We start from the raw sequence: 17,893 nt of genomic DNA on the forward strand, positions 1-17,893 counted from the left end.
TTTCCGAGACGTGTTTATTCTTCAGGTTTACTTCTATGAGATTAGTATATTTAATTTTGTTATTTTTTTTCCATATATTTTTATTTTTACTGAATATAACCCTATCTTGGCTTTCAACATTGTATGAAACGTTTACCAATTGCAGTGTGGCAACTATACCTACACCATGACACAAATTTGAAACCTGCCAGTTATCGGAAATGCATTCCAGCCATTTATATTGTTCTAACTGGCTGGTTTAAATACAGCTTAGGAAAAGCACAGACTTCCATCATAAAACTGTATAGAAATATAGAAGTTGGGCTTTAAATCGGTAACATTTCAAAATCTGTCTCATAAAATATAACGTGTTACTGTTTCTCATGCTATTAGGCATTTATGGGGAAAAGAATATATGGCTGCCTGTTAATGCTTTAATATAACGGCCATTAAAGCATTAACGACCACTCATATATTCTTATTGACCATTAATTAAAGCAGGATGTTAAAACTGACTCTTTGGAAATTAGTTATTGAAATTAGCGTCCATTAGTCATTGTGCATTGTATGTTTTTTTTATTTTTTTATTAGGTAGTTGGTGGTTTGTATAAATCACCATTGCGCACATGCTTATCACGGACAGTTCATTGGAATAGCTACGGTTTTATTGTATGAGTTGTTACACACCACCTAGCCCCAGCACCACCCTTCCCTTTTGTTGTGTACCTTTCCGCTTCAAAAATAGATGTCCTACAAAAGGTTATTTCTCCTTTGGCATCTGACAGAGTGACACACGTGCTAATGGGGAGGGAGTGTCCGCACTCGAACAGGATTGCTAGAGGCAGAGCTGCAGCACAGCTTTTAACCTGAGAATACTCAAAGCAAGCCCAGAGAGGGATTGCGATACAGAATTGGACACAAAAGTACCAGTCAAGATTCAAAAACACGTTTTGAAGTGAGGCGTGAATTATATCTTGTGTACAGTATTGTAAGATGGCTAGCTGTTCGTGGACTGTGTTCTGTTTTTCGGTACTTTGGTGTTTTGGTGCCACCGCTGCCCGTAGATCAGCTGCTGAGGACGGTGGAGTTCTGGAGAAGATAAGCAGCGCCAGATGCAGCTCCCGCTGCCTAACGCTGCACATCACACAACTCAGCGCTTCTTTCAGAAATCTACAGGTAAAGCACAGCTGCAGTCAGATTCTGCAAAAAAAAAAAAAAAAAAAAAAGAAAAAAAGGCTGCTGCGCAGTTGAAAGCAAAATGTAGTCATTGAAAACGGAAAGTTTAATTTGAAGTTGCACTTTTACAGCTTCGAGCCAGCTTTATCTATCTATCTATCTATCTATCTATCTATCTATCTATCTATCTAGGTAGATAGATAGATAGATATGGTATATGTCATCTAATATATTTTCATTATAAATGTAGAACTATGTACGCGCCTGTACACTGTACAGTTGGCAAAAACTACAGAAATAGACTAGCAGGCGACATTTATATTGTGACGTTGCCTAATACTGTTTGTAGTAAACTATGTATAATTTTATAAGTACAGTAATTGATTAAGAAATACATTTATTTCTTCTGAAAAAAAACGCTGAAAAAGGCAATCAAATTTGTCATTCTGGGCATCCATGGGTCAATGCCCAACCCCCTTCTAAAAAGTTTTACAAACATTGTTACCGCTCGTTTGATAGTCTAAAATTAAACCTTTGTGTACCCTGTGATTTATGTTATCAGCCTGACATTAATCATTTCTAATATGCCTTCACTATAAATTGTTCCCCTAGAGATGGCTCCTAATTAGTAATTGGGAACCGCGTCAGAGGTGTCAGTAATTGCAAAGGATTAAAGAAGTCATTCACCATATGTGTGTGTTTTATTTATAGACTTCATTTACCAACTTTTCCTGGTGACATTTGAGTGCCCAAACCTATAGAGAAAGATTATTTGAAATAATTAGAGTATCATGTATATGTTTTATTTTTAAACGTTACATAAATATACATGTTAATCTTTTGTATAAATGTATGCAATTGAAAAACAAAACGTTTAAACAGGAGTAATTGGGTTAGAAAACATGTGCCTGGTTGGAGTCTCTGCTTTTGTGGTTATTTCAGATATTGTAGTTTGTATTTAACAGGAACAAAATCATGTATTTTGTATTCTTCCTAGTATCCTTCCAATTCACATCTCTTTACAATTTGTGGATTTTTGTTTTTAGTGGGTAGAAACCAGTAAAAAAAAAAATACTTCCTGTTCAAGTCCTGACTGAAAGGAATTTAATTGGGGGTTAATGTACTATAAAGTATGTGCTAAGTTATTGTACACTCTACCCTGTACCCTGGTAAAAAAAAAAAAAACTTGATGTACGGCAGTTAGGTGGACATTGTATTTAATATGCCCAGGAAAGTATGTTTAATTACAGATTTGTATAAAATATTGTTAAAACTCTTCTATACAACTATTGCTAGAGGGTGGGTGTGAACAGAGGGAAGATCTTCAGATTATTTTCCAATTGAAAGGGGCTGTCAGAGAGTGGTCTGAATGACGAGCCAGTCTTTTGATGGAGCTCACAAAGACAAATGGTAAACTGCAAAATGACCATGCAATTTCTCCACAAGGGCTTTTCAGCAGCAAGATCCTGAATTCACTTTGGTGCTTGAGGCTGCATGGGTGTGGTCTGCAGTTGGAATACAACCCATACAATGTCTATTGTATGGGACTTGCTCATTGTATAGCAGTAGCATTCCAGCTATACCACCACTTTTGTTAACTACAATAAAATATGAATCTTACTGCATTGACAAAAACATTAAATCATTTTAATCTGACCCCTTGTAAGTTCTTTTTACTATGCTGTTTTTTCATACTTTGCCAGTGCAATATCAGCATCGAATGTAATCTATTTTTATAATTTACAAAAATACTTTACTAGAATCAATTACTGAAATACAATTTAAAAAAAAAAAATATAAAGCAAAAGAATGTCTAAAGAACTAACAAAATACAGTGATACTAGCACCAAATGGACAGCTGGTCCTAATAGAAGCAGATGTTTTGTCTCTAAATTGAAAAGGACTAGCAGAGTGTGGTCCTAATCAAGAGCTGTTTTTATACAGGGCTAGTCACAAGGTGGGCGTGCACTGTAATAATCAACTCTAAAACAATGCCAATTAGAATTACACTGATGAAGGCATTCGGCGAAACGTTTTATAGTTTCACCTCCACATTTACAATTGAGGGTTTGACAGCAGTGGAACTTATTTAAAGCTCTAAAAGCTCTTAATAAAAGGCTTCTGTGCAAATAAAAGTTTTGCCATTTAATTAATTTTCTATATGACCCCATGAGAGGTACTGCTACCAAATGTTTTCAATGTTGCTGCTCTAGTTTTCATCGATAAGGCTGATATTTGTTTGTTATAACCTCAAGCAAGGCAATCAGGCGAGAAACTTCAATTTGTCGATTTGTGTCAAGTTTGACTGTCTTCTGTGTCATGGATGGGTGAAATTAAGTTCAGAGGTCGTAGCCACTGAGAGTGTCTGTATTGAGAGCTCAGCCGGCAAACCTTCCTTGATCCTATTTTCTGCTCCGTTTCCATCTTGTCTGGGGTTGTTGATTTACTCTTTTGATTGAAATTAGTGACCCGTGGGGATAAGAGGGCAGAGCGCCCACGGGTAAACCCCTTTACTTGGGAATCCAGGTGTGAATTTATGTGCGTTGTATATTGTTAAGCAGTGGAAATATCATGTTCTACGATTTCAAGGAAATGCCTGCGCTACCAAGTACCGTGACAGTATTGGGATGTTTCTCAGGCCTTTTACTTGTTGTGGGCAGTGTCTGAAGCTCTATTAATTAACCATTAACCCTCATTAAAATTGGCAACCATTTTAGATCGTTTCCAAAGCAACTTGCCAAAATAAATATAAATTTTAAAAAAATGTAATTTTTCAGAAGTAAAAGCTTAAGGGGAAAACATTGGTCTCCACATATTTATTTTTTCTGAATGCTTATAATATTTTATATACATAATCTTTGGTGTGGTCTTCAAAGCCAGTGAAGCATGTCCCTTTCCACAGATGAGTTGTAATAATGTAAAAGCGAGTCTCTTCTGATTGAGATTTGATACGTTGTTCATAAAGCGGTTATTTGAGGTAGCTAGAAGGTCAGAAAGTTCATGAGCAGTAAGAATAATGAATCCGGTGTGGCTAGACTGCGGGGGCGAGATAGAAGGCAGCCATCCCTTTATCTTTTGTTTCCGAGAGAATTAAACTCCTACCTCGCTCACCTTTTGAGTAGGAAGCCAACAGAAGTAGTACTGTAGTACCAGGGTCAGGAATCGCTGTCTGTCAGTTTTGGTCTGTAAAGAGCCTGAAATTATGTAATATTTCTCTTCATGCTGTAGATGTCAAACATTCTTGAACGTGAACTCCCCAAATGAAAACTGTTGTGCCTTTACTGATAACATGATCTGCTACAGCCGTACACAGAGGACCATTAGTTAACTGGGTTCCACCGCAGTAACTTCATATTAACAAAAGACCCATTAAGAATCCATGTGCTCTGCACTCCCACACCTGTGAACCAACAGAGCATTTCAGGGAGTAAAGAATTAGAGACAGCTCAGTTTCTTTCATGTAAAAACAAGGCTTTGCTTGCAAACAGATGGTGGACGTAGGTTAAGATGAATTCCCTTTTTGTCTGGAGTTCGATAAGTCTTATTTAGCATGAAAGGGTAATTCTTGATTACAGGAAATTGAAGCTAAAGAAACATTTTAAACCAGTAGACTAATTTTTCTGAATAACTGTTGCAGATACCCCCCGTCCTAAAACTCATAATCCTTTTATATCGTGGACAACATTTTTAGTAATATTTTTATGATGGTTGAAGTCATGCTGAGTGGTACTTAATGCAATTCAAATATTGTGTTTTTTGTATCTGTATTAAGGTGCTGTGAATATGAGTCCAGGAGCTGCCACAATTTTAGCTGCTTGTCATAGACATGTGTAATATATGACCAAAGTGTCTTTATATTGATAAACCGTCTAGTGCACAGCAGAGTATTGCCAGAAAACAAACATACTGTACTCCAAAGTGGCAGATCACTAGCGTGGGCTGGCTCTATCTTGTATCTCCTTCAGGTCCTGGGTCCACAAATGTGGTTATAAAATTGTTTAAAAAAAAAAGTCAAATTTACTATTTTTAATTTTAAGGACAAAAAAAATGAATATAAGGGATATAAAGACACATTGGTTAATTTGGTCTGTGTTACTTATACCGTATCTATGTCAGGCCACTTGAACTGAAGAGTAGCTTGTGGACTAAGATGAAAGCATGTTAACACAGGATAAAAAATAATTTAAACCAGTATGTGACTAATTGCAATAAAGAGCAATTCTGAATGACTGAAAACATCACACAATGGCAAAGGGTCAGTAAAAAATAAATAAAATGCAGTTTGAAGATACGTACACTTTAATAAATATAATATAGAGGCTGATTTAAGTTGACTGGTGGTTTCATGTTTACATGGGACTGATCTTGAATTGATTTGTACTTCATGTAATTCAATATGATACTGTATTATTCACCGCTAATATTTGCCCTTTGCGGGAGAAGAAAAATAAAATAAAATAAACGTTTAGCGTAGAATGGAACTTGCTTGTCCTTTCAAAACGTTACAATTACCTCAAAGAAAAGAAATTGTAGTGAATTGTATATTTGAGAATCCTCTATTATCAGGGAAGTATGCAGAGTCAGTCACTCCCTAGGGACCTCCAACCTCTCCTAGATCAGTTTTCATTTAGCAATGAAGAAGATTAAACAGGATTTTAGGTGGGCTGTATCTTAATGTCAGGAGCACCTCCTCCTAGAATGACTAGGTTTTCAACATTTGGAAATACAACACGTAACTTTCACACAGACGTTCAGATACAGTGCAAGTCATTTTTAAAATCCCATGTTTAATGTTAAAGGGGAGGGAAAAGGGACACAAATAAATACATTTTTTTATCCCTCCCATTCAGAATCCACATAGGAAATAATTAGCTATCATAAAGGATTCTTGCCTTTGCATTCAGATCAACTTCAAACACTTTTGGATATATATATTTTTTTTGATGACTTCCTCAGTTTACAGCTGGCAGATGTTTTTGTGGGTCTCTTTTCTGAAGGTGTTTAATGGTTAGCTCTTTGAAGGTGTATGATCAGACAGTATTTGAGGAACGGTTTTAATCCATGTACTAGTGTGGGTAAATTGAGCTTTTTGAGTCAATAAGCCCTGGATTTCAAGAGCAATACTCCTGCTGTTCTTAAGCTAATGTTATTGTAGATCTTAAGCCCACCATTGCACAGCCTCAAATGACCCATTTTTGGGGATTAGATTGAATACCCTGGGCAGTATAAGGTCTTGGGACAGAATAAAGTCAAATAAATAGTTATGGTTCTCCCACCGGCTTTGATTAATAATAGATTTGTTTTTTCTTACTAGATAGCATGATCCTAAACACTTCTCCAAATCTTGTTTAAAGTGTTGTTGGTAATCTTAAGTACATTTATTAGTAATTAAGCCTAAAAACTTGGAAAAGGACACAGTTGAAAAACAACTCTTAAATTCCTAAAATCCTATTCATGTAATGACTAGATTAGGCATTTTACTCCTACAAAATCATATACATCAAGCTACTATGACATTAATTGTAAAAATGACCTACTAAAGTCGCATAATAAGAAAGATTTTATTATATTCCAGTGTGCATGTTTGTGTGTCAGATCCAGTACAAATGAGTACATACTCCAAGTTCTTTATAGTGTTTTCATTTCAGTGTAACATTCTTCGACACTACATACAAGGTAGCAGTACAAGCATGAAATGTGTAAAATGGGTGTTCATTCAAGGCGTGCAGTGTTAGACGAAACACACTGCGTTAGGTTGCTTCCATAAGCAATTCATTTAGTCTGCCTCTGACATCCCTTGTGTTCTTGCTTTGTTTTGTCAGTCATTAAAATCCTTCCACACATGTTTGGGCTGCACAGGTGTGCCAAGGCTTGGAAATGAAACTTTGACTTTGTTAACAGCATACTGAAATCCTAAAACAAACAGATTATTCCAGATAAAGCATATCATACTGTCTCATTAGGGGTGAGAAATAGCAATATAATATATTTACAAGCTGCACCTCCTTACTAGATTGTATTGCGTGTTATCAGAAGAACAAAGTCTCCAAGTGCTGTCATCACTCCTGAATTCCACGCCTCGAGAGTATTGTTTGACCATGTGTTTATCTGACAGAACAGGAATGCATGGATTTGGTAAGAAATAGAGACGCTGGGACTGGGTGGCGCAGCAGGTTACTTCACTAGTCTCTCCTGACTTTCTTTCACCTCTGGCCTGGGTTCGAATCCAAGCTGTCTGACTGTAGCCAGTTACCATTGTCTCTTACCTTCAATTAGTTGTACACAAGAAATACAGTCAAAAAAAATGTTTTACCAGTCTAGGCTGCGCCTCCCTTTAAAGGACCTCATTTTGGGCCCTAAATGAATAACACATGATCCACACCATCATTCTGCTGAATTGGTAGTAAATATATCACGTTTGGGATACCGCTGCACTGAATGTATTTGAAGGTTAAACATATAGTAATCCAGGGATACCAGTGATGTACAGTATATAAATATCCCATTCACACTACCTAAATACAGTAATGCACCATTATCACGTTTTGAATGTGAACAAAGTGAATGCAATCAGGTGCAATATTTTAGTGTGAAGAGGGTATTATGGGGTAAAATGAGCAGAAAAGACTCATCCCATTTCTGATTTTAGCATTTAGTTAGCAGTGAAGTATGGTAGCACTTTAGCCATGTATGTGTAACTATTCCAATTACAATGGGAAACTACTACCTTTTAAAACAGGGATTTATAACTGGGTGTTCATAAATGCCTTTGTAATTAACAGGTAATCGGCCAATCTGGGCTTCTCCAGCTTAATCTAAATTGATTCTTCCTGTAGAAACAGCAATACATTTGAAAACACACTTCAGTGGCTGAGATAAAATAAAATATATATATATACATTTTATTTGTTAAAGGAAGAATGAAATTTGGCAGGAAATCAATGGAATGCCGCCTGCCACTGGTTCACAAAAGCCAGGCAAAAACCATTATAAGCAACTTATCCCATTTTCTAATCAAGATAAGAGTGGAATTATAAAGTAAAGGTTATTAACCATATTCCCAGGAGACAGGTGCTTTGTATTGCAATCCTTATGTCTCCAGGAGACACACATCCAGTATATTTCAACATTTTTGCTGTCAAATGCCATCAAGTCTGTTTAGATCTGTAAGATTGTAGTTTGCCTTCGAAAATGAGTTTGCCTTAATATTAAGTACCTAAATAGCTGCACATTTAAGTAAAGCAGAATAAAGCTGCACAGGGAGACTTTCTGACTGACTTACTGACAGACTGAACAGGCCGACAACATTTGAATTGAGATTTCAAATCTATTATTGTTAGTAAAATGCCACCGGAGAAGACCCTGTCTCTAGTGGATAGTTTGTGGTATTCTTATATTTGCATTGATATTATCTTGTTGATAGAAATCAGTGCTTCCTGCTTATATAGTTTAAATAGAAGAGAACAAATTCCCATGAATAATATTTAAACATTTTGTACCCGAACAAACCACACGCACACAAAACAAACAAACAAAAAATACATCTGAGTCTTTCTCCATTGAACAAGTACCCTAAACAAATAGAATATATACAGACGTGCTCAAATTTGTTGGTACCCTTACAGCTCATTGAAATAATGCTTCATTCCTCCTGAAAAGTGATGAAATTAAAAGCTATTCTATCATGTATGATTGCATGCCTTTGGTATGTCATAGAATAAAGCAAAGAAGCTGTGAAAAGAGATGAATTATTGCTTATTCTACAAATATATTCTAAAATGGCCTGGACACATTTGTTGGTACCCCTTAGAAAAGATAATAAATAATTGGATTATAGTGATATTTCAAACTAATTAGTTTCTTTAATTAGTATCACACATGTCTCCAATCTTGTAATCAGTCATTCAGCCTATTTAAATGGAGAAAAGTAGTCACTGTGCTGTTTGGTATCATTGTGTGCACCACACTGAACATGGACCAGAGCAGAGCAAAGGAGAGAGTTGTCTGAGGAGATCAGAAAGAAAATAATAGACAAGCATGGTAAAGGTAAAGGCTACAAGACCATCTCCAAGCAGCTTGATGTTCCTGTGACAACAGTTGCAAATATTATTAAGAAGTTGATGGTCCATGGAACTGTAGCCAGCCTCCCTGGGCGCGGCCGCAAGAGGAAAATCGACCCCAGATTGAACAGAAGGATAGTGCGAATGGTAGAAAAAGAACCAAGGATAACTGCCAAAGAGAAACAAGCTAAACTCCAAGGTGAAGGTACATCAGTTTCTGATCGCACCATCCGTCGCTTTTTGAGCGAAAGTGGGCTCCATGGAAGAAGACCCAGGAGGACTCCACTTTTGACAGAAAAACATAAAAAAGCCAGACTGGAATTTGCTAAAATGCATATTGACAAGCCACAATCCTTCTGGGAGAATGTCCTTTGGACAGATGAGTCAAAACTGGAGCTTTTTGGCAAGTCACATCAGCTCTGTGTTCACAGACGAAAAAATGAAGCTTTCAAAGAAAAGAACACCATACCTACAGTGAAACATGGAGGAGGCTCGGTTATGTTTTGGGGCTGCTTTGCTGCGCCTGGCACGGGGTGCCTTGAATCTGTGCAGGGCACAATGAAATCTCAAGACTATCAAGGCATTCTGGAGCGAAACGTACTGCCCAGTGTCAGAAAGCTCTGTCTCAGTCGCAGGTCATGGGTCCTCCAACAGGATAATGACCCAAAACACACAGCTAAAAGCACCCAAGAATGGAAAAGAACAAAACATTGGACTATTCTGAAGTGGCCTTCTATGAGTCCTGATCTGAATCCTATCGAACATCTATGGAAAGAGCTGAAACTTGCAGTCTGGAGAAGGCACCCATCAAACCTGAGACAGCTGGAGCAGTTTGCTCAGGAAGAGTGGGCCAAACTACCTGTTAACAGGTGCAGAAGTCTCATTGAGAGCTACAGAAAACGTTTGATTGCAGTGATTGCCTCTAAAGGTTGTGCAACAAAATATTAGGTTAGGGGTCCCATCATTTTTGTCCATGCCATTTTCATTTGTTTTATTATTTACAATATTATGTTGAATAAAAAATCAAAAGTAAAGTCTGATTTCTATTAAATATGGAATAAACAATGGTGGATGCCAATTACTTTTGTCAGTTTCAAGTTATTTCAGAGAAAATTGTGCATTCTTCGTTTTTTGTGGAGGGGTACCAACAAATTTGAGCACGTCTGTATATATACACTACCGGTCAAAAGTTTTAGAACACCTCCATTTTTCCAGTTTTTATTGAAATTTACGCAGTTTAATGTCTCAATGTACTCTGAAATTAAAGCATAGAACAAATAAACAATTGGAGATAAAAAAAAAATCATGGAATCATTTTGTTTAACAAAATTTAATCTAAATTTTTGACTCATCAAAGTAGCCACCTTTTGCAGATATAACAGCCGAACACACTCGTGGCATTCTTTCTACAATGGAAATCAAATATTGTTCGGAAAGTTCTTCCCAACACTGTTGCAGAAGTTCCCACAAATGTGTTGCACTTGTAGGTTGCTTTGCTTTCACCCTTCTGTCTAGTTCATCCCAAACCAGCTCTGTTGGGTTTTAAGTCTGGAGACTGTGCTGGCCATTCCATGATTTGAAGCCTACAGTCTTGTTGTTTTCTTCTAAGGTAGTTCTGACATAGCCTGGAGGTATGTTTTGGGTCATTATCTTGCTGTAGGATGAACCCCTGACCAACTAGGCGTATACCAGAGGGTATTGCATGGCGCTGCAAAATGCTGTGGTAGCAGTTTTGGTTCAGGGTGCCACTCACTGTGCAAGTCGCCGACTCTGGATCCAGCAAAAGAGCCCCAGACCATCACGCTTCCTCCTCCATGTTTGACAGTTGGTGTCACACACCGAGGAACCATCCTTTCGCCTACTCGACGGCGTACAAAAACCCTGCGTGATGAACCGAAGATTTCAAATTTTGATTCATCGGTCCATAAGACCTTCTTCCAGTCTTCAGTAGTCCACTGGCGGTGCTTCATGGCCCAGGCAAGCCTCTTTTTCTTATTTTGCCATCTTAGCAATGGCTTTCTTACTGCCACTCGACCTGTCAAACCTGCAGCTCGAAGTCTTCTCTTCACAGTTGAAACTGAGACTTGCTTACTTCGACCAGTGTTAAGCTGTGCTTGAAGCTGTTGTCCTGTGAGCCGCCTATCACGCAAGCTGTTGACTCTCAGAAACTTGTCTTCTGATTCTGTTGTGGCTTTGGGTCTGCCAGACCTCTTCCTGTCAGAGTTTTTCTCCAGTTTCCAAGTGCCTTTTGATGGTGTAGGAAACTGTACTCACTGACACCTTGGCTTTCTTTGCAATTTCTCTAAAGGAAAGACGTACACTTTTAAGGGTTATAATGGTCTGTCTGTCTTCCTTTGTTAATTGCTTTTTTCTCGCCATTATGAGAACAATATACTAATTCCTGCAGTGCAATACTGTCCAAATAATGCTTAAGAGGGTGTAGTAACACAGTCTTTTCCAACACTGCTTTTATACAGACAGAGGGTTTGTAAGTAATCAACAAAAGTTGGGACACCCGTAGGAATTGTTAGCATCAACTTTCAAGGCTTAATTTACTTCCATTGCTGCAGAACAGCTGTAAGTTGTTAACCAATTACTTGTTCCCTGAAAAAGGCCTTTTTGTATAACTCTGAAATGTACATTATTTTTCAGTTTTTGGTAACCTAAACTTTTTTTTTTAACCTCTGGCAGTTTACCGCTTACCTTTGTACCATTTCAGGTTATTCACTGGACTTGAACTGCTTAAATTTCAATAAAAACTGGAAAAATTGAGGTGTTCTAAAACTTTTGACCGGTAGTGTGTATATATATATATATATATATATATATATATATATATATATATATAATATACACTCAAAATTGTTAACCTGCAATATAAAGCTAAGAGCGTAAAGCTCTACGGACTCCCAAAATTCCTCCCTTAGGCTGTGGATCTAGTGCTTGTATCCAGGTCTTTCCCTGATTGAATACTTCACAGGAAAGACTTGGTGGTGCAAGTAAGAGTTGGGAAATAGGAGATCAAAGCCTTGGCCTGTGCATCACCGCTTTAATCAAATATATTTGCGGTTGGCATTAACATCGCATTCCTTTACTGAAACGTTTTGACTTGAAGACAGCAACCTGTTGTTATGGCTTCTTGACAACTTCGTAATGTTGCAGTTCTTAGGAAACGCCTTGTATTGCTGTTGCTGACTCCCGTGTACTCCAGCTGCTAGCACTCTTTGTGAGTCTTTGTGAATACAGGTTTTGATACACTGTGTACACTATAGAGATACATGGAGCAGATCATGTTGCCCCCCTGACATTTTATTCCACATCAATGCTTATTGAGCATAAGCTTTTTTCTCACAACAATAACGGTGGTTGAGAAGGGCTTTTATTAATTGAAATGCACACGCACAGTATTCTGATGGTACAGGTAAACTGTAATAGCAAAGTATTTGGCAATTTAATGCATGAAAATACAGATAAAAACAGTTAAAACAGAAAAGTGTAACAGTGCTTAGTTCAAATAAGACAGCCACTCTAAAGCTGAGGGAACACAAAGCCACTGCATCGCACACTAGGGGAGACTTGGGGTTTGATACAGCAAAGTTCCCTCAAACCAGATCTGCTGGAACCAGGTTTCAAGCCACTATACCTGAAAAAGTGGCTTTGTGTTCCCTCAGCTTAAGTGAGAATGCTGTAAAAGTCAATGGCTGTTCTGTGTCACTTAAACATTTTACATATCTATAAAGTGGCAATGGTATCTGATGGCTGTTATTTATATAATGTAGGGTTGTGTTGCAGAAGAGTTTACAGTAGGTGAAAGCTTTATAGTACAATTAACCATTTTTGTTTCATTACAGGTTATAAATGTTAGATTGTTTTTCATATTGTGGGAGGGGCAACTTAAATAAGTATATCCAGATATTTCGAATGTTATCACAGTTAAAATGTACTCGGTCATTTACGTTTCTGTGCTCCTCTTTCAGAATGATGAGATTCTGGAATGGTGTGAAAATCACAGAAGATGCTCACAGGTGAGTGTGTTTCTCTCTAAATCAACTGTAGAATGCATCATATGTGTCTTTCAGGGTGCACATGATGCTCTTAGGTCGTCATATTGGCTGCTAGTTGTTGATTCATATTGATTTCACAGTTTTGCTCTGGTTATGTTCTGAGTGAACTTCTTACTGCCTATGTTCCTGGCCACAATTTAAACACAGATCGTTTGCTAGTCTCTACATTTTAATTGCAATTGTAAAACAACAGCTTAAGACTAATTAAAAGCCCTTGAATTAAATGTATAAGTCATTTTATTTCTCATTTATTCATTTTAAAATGTGTGGTGTGTGTTTTTACTTGCTGGAAAAACTGTGAAAATGACGATTTCTAATATGTAGCCCAATGTCTACAAATATATATTTTTGTACAGTAGGGTCACAATTTGACCACTACAAATGATTGTATTTAGCTCAGCTGTTGCCCTGGAGGTATGGCTATACCCGTTTTTAAAATCAACTCTAAAAAAAAAAATGGTTTGGGGCATTTAAAAACATAGGCAGACTCAACATGTTCGCTCTATATACTGAATGATGTGATGCAAGGTATTTACTTGTACTTTAGTTTGCAGTCCCTTGGAACGTCTACAGCAGTGGTTCCCAACCTTTTTCAATGTAGGGACCATCTTGGTGTTTGGATTTTTCCCCAGAAAATCCAAACACTACTTTTTATGTGTATCTGTATAAATACATGTAGAAAGTAAAGTATTTATATAAGGTACCTAACTTAATGAGATTCCTGGGCTTGAATCGTCGCTACCAGGTCAGCAAGGAATGTTGTCAGTTTGCGCATTGAAAGTTGCTGATGGCAAAGTTCCTGTTTCTTTTGCTTCATTTTTTTCACATTCTGAATGCTTTGTAGATAAATGGCATCTCAATTATCAGGTTTAAGAGTTTTGTTTGACAAAACCACCTGACAAATAATGCACTGGGGCTTGGGTCGTCCTGGGATCCAGTAAATGTAAATACATGCTGGTCCCCGCAACCATTACCTCGTGAAGCAAATTAATCTATCCGTTTCTAACGCAACTAACTGCACTCACTCGCAAACCACACTCGAATGCACATATAAAAAACACTGGAATATGAAGGCTAGAATATCTTTTTAAATAATGCTGGCTAAAGACAGATGTGCTTCATAATGTGTAAGTTATTTAGTTAGTATTTGTTTCTCATTAAAAAGCTGTTTCAGTTAATGGCGGCTTTGAAGGCAATGCTTGGTATTGCATCAAAGGGAGCTGTAATATATATATATATATGTATATATATATGTATATATATATATATATATATATATATATTTTAATTTATAAACACACCCGTAATATAAAACAGATAAAGGGTTAAAAAGGCAGACATATCTTAATATCTTATAATTATATATCACATGGTTAAATCTGTTTGTTGTGTTGCTTAGTAATAGTAGTAGCACAAAGTGTAGAAATGGGTTTTTGCAAGAACTGCGTAACCAAATTTTGGGAGTTGTTTGCAGACCACATGGAGTTTACTCACGGACCACAAGTTGTCCATGGACCACAGGTTGGGAACCACTGGTCTACAGCATTCCCAGGAACTGGGACATTTGTACTAAAAATAAGTGACCAGACTTTCTTTTCTGCCAGTATAACAAAGCTGATGAGAATAATACAGTATTGTCAAGCACCAAAGCTTCATTTCACATATTTTTTTAGACATGGCTCTCAATTGACTTCCACAAGAAAGAAAAAAACGATTTACTTAAGGCACACTACGGCCAACAGTTATATGAAGTAACACCATTCTCTGTGGATTTTAGTTTTTGGGCCATTGCCTTTCTTCTTATGGTATGACACTTTTATGTGGTATGTGAAAAAAAGCAGGTTCCTGTTTTGTAATTGATGCTCTTGGAGAGCGATAAAAAGCAAGAGTCAGAAATTGAATAGTCTATAAAATATTTAACACACATACTGTATGTACTGCTAATCATTAGTAATAAGACAGGTGTACACCTGATTTAGTAGGATCATATATCTGTCAAACTCTAATTTCTGTGTATTACCGAAGTAATATAAAAAGTCTTTCTTTAAAAACGTCTGGACAAGGCCGTGCTTTCCTGTGGAACTGATAAGCTAGTATTCTGTCAGATACAGAAAGCTAAACAAAGTCGAACCGTGCCGTAGAATAGTTTCCTCAGATAAATAGGCTTTGCAGTCTCTCAGGAAAATGTTTTCCAGAGAAATTGATATACTATTCTAATTGCTTTTTTCCTTTTCTTTTAGTGCACTAATAAGAACGTAAACATTATTAGCTCATTTACAATAATTGCTTAAACCAGACGTCTTTAGCCAACCCCCCTCCCTTGCCTTCAGGGACCGAGGTTAAAAGTGTCAAAGCTATGAAGCCAGAGTCTTCCCCTGTGAAGGCTATAACTCTCACACCATACTCTTAGCTGTTGTAATTGCTTTCAGATGGAGGTTATCCTCCCAGACTCTCAGGAATAATAGGAAAAGTAAATGTTGTGCTTCCAGTAAAAATAACTGCAGTTATTTAACATCCTCTTGGGTTTAACTTTTTGTTTCTTTATAAATACAAAAAAAGCCTACATTTATAGGACAATCTATCATGTCAACAAGTCTGGCTTTTTTTTTTTATCTAAGGCAAATGCTTTGTAATTATTTTGAAAAAGACCAGCACCATGAAAATACAATACCACCTCCTTATATTTATTATATGTATCTTCAAGTCACAGATAAAGCATTATACTGTAGGTCTCTGTAATATATTATATTAAGTCTCTGCATATCAATGAGATCATACACTTTTCCACAGAGAAGATCATGAAATTGTTCTGTTGCTGGATTGTCTTTTATTCATAACTTAAATAAGTTGTGAATGGGGTCCAGTTGGTGTTCTATTTCAGGTGTATTGCTGTTTTCACATGGGTTGTTCACTAGCTAGAGATTCTAGGCAGCTGTGACCCAGGCTGTTCCACAACCCGGCTCTGCTGTCGGCACCCTTCCTGTGCCTGCATTGTGCACTTTGCTCAGGTTCCTTCCACCCCAGCAGGTGACTGTGGATCCTGTGAATTGAGCTGTAGCTCAGAGCAGGGGGACGTGCACAGGGCTGACCGAGTCAAGGGTTGGTCAGTCCAGCAGCCGCTAGCTCTCTGTGTGGGCAGAACACTTGACCTCCCAGCTGTGAAACTGTGGAGACGCAGGAGTCCACTCGAAATGTAATGTGCATGAATCGTTTGATCTGGTGAAAGAAAAAAAAAAAAAAACTGCAGATGTTACAAAATTTATTTACAAAATGTTAAAGTGTATTTTCTGAATCTGGTCCAGATTTATTATTGAAGTGTATATACGAGGACAAAAATAGTAAGAAAAAACTTTATTGAGCGAGTGAACTATTTTTCTGAAAGGAATAATAATTGCATAATTTCTGCTTGCAATTACATGAACAGCTGGTTTCACAGACCCTGATTAGCACCAGATTAGAGGTAACATTAGTTTGTCTAAGATTAGTGCTAATGTAATAGAAACAAGACTGGGCACTTCCCGGAGATCATGCACATCGCAAACATGCGTCTTCACCACTATGCAAAAGAGGGCTGTTCTGCAGGTGGGTTCTAGAACTTAACATGATGTCCCTGACATGTCAGACTCTAATAGGCATGGCATCACATAACACTGTCCTACACAAATCGGGTTCTTAAAACCAGCTGTACATTTCTGTTTCAAAATTTTAAAAAAAACCCCAAAACTTTTTTTTACTTTGCAACTTGAGGTTCAGGTTAAAACCATGGTGACCGAAACCATTTTATAGCACAATTAACTTGCTGCCCTTCTGTGTGATTTTCAAATGAAGCGAAGAGAACACCCCCATCATACTATAATTAGAATCTCTCTCTCTCTCACACACTCTCTCACACACACACACACACACACACACACACACACTGTGCTGAGGAATGTTTTATAATTAATATACATATGTAGCATGGAGAACTAATCTGCCACTGAAAAGATTCACATGTTCCCTCAAAGCACACGTTGTCGACCCCCAACATAAATCGTGCTTAGTTACTTTTTTACATATTAAAAGCATGGCCAGTTACCTTTTACAGCTTGTAAAAATTGTTTATGGTGACTGATTCATTCGAACCATGTGAAACAGGACAAGCTTTGAGCACTGTGCGGTAATACAATATCTGTGGAATAGATGCTGTGCTACTTTCTCTTTGATTTAGTTAAGGGGCTTCATTATATATTGCAGTTCTGTAGGTCTTTGTCTGTTTTATCTTTATTCTAACGTTCTTTGTTTTCTTTATGGCTTCTGTTTGCACAGGGACAGTTGTGTATGAAAGCATTATTTCTGAGAAATAATACAAAAGCAGTTAATGTGGCATTCAACTTCTGTGACCACCTGATGCAAGTCAAACATGCACACGTATATACTTATATCGTAAATGGGTTTATATAAAAACACTCAGAGAACCAAATTAGACTTTATTTTTCTATATAGGTTATTTATGGCCTCAATGGTAACCCTGAAGACAGTTACAGTTTTGAAATATTTGTGTGTGTATATATATATATATATATATATATATATATATATATATATATATATATATATATATATATATATATA

General features: G+C 37.1%; 1 protein-coding gene across 2 annotated transcripts in view; it reads left to right on the top strand.

The window, feature by feature from the left end:
* The first annotated feature begins 612 nt into the window (after nucleotides 1-612).
* LOC117422928 (anosmin-1-like) overlaps nucleotides 613-17,893 on the top strand; it is a 43,999-nt gene continuing 26,718 nt past the window's right edge. Inside the window, exons 1-2 of one of the 2 annotated variants that reach the window (XM_034038174.3) lie at nucleotides 613-1,155; nucleotides 13,193-13,240. In XM_034038174.3, coding sequence (XP_033894065.3) covers nucleotides 973-1,155; nucleotides 13,193-13,240 — 231 coding nt within the window. In that variant the 5' untranslated portion in view covers nucleotides 613-972. The remainder of the gene's footprint in view (nucleotides 1,156-13,192; nucleotides 13,241-17,893) is intronic. The other variant, XM_034038175.3, reaches the window with a different exon arrangement.

The sequence above is a fragment of the Acipenser ruthenus genome, chromosome 17 (genome assembly GCF_902713425.1).
Source record: "Acipenser ruthenus chromosome 17, fAciRut3.2 maternal haplotype, whole genome shotgun sequence".
NCBI classification, from domain to species: domain Eukaryota; kingdom Metazoa; phylum Chordata; class Actinopteri; order Acipenseriformes; family Acipenseridae; genus Acipenser; species Acipenser ruthenus.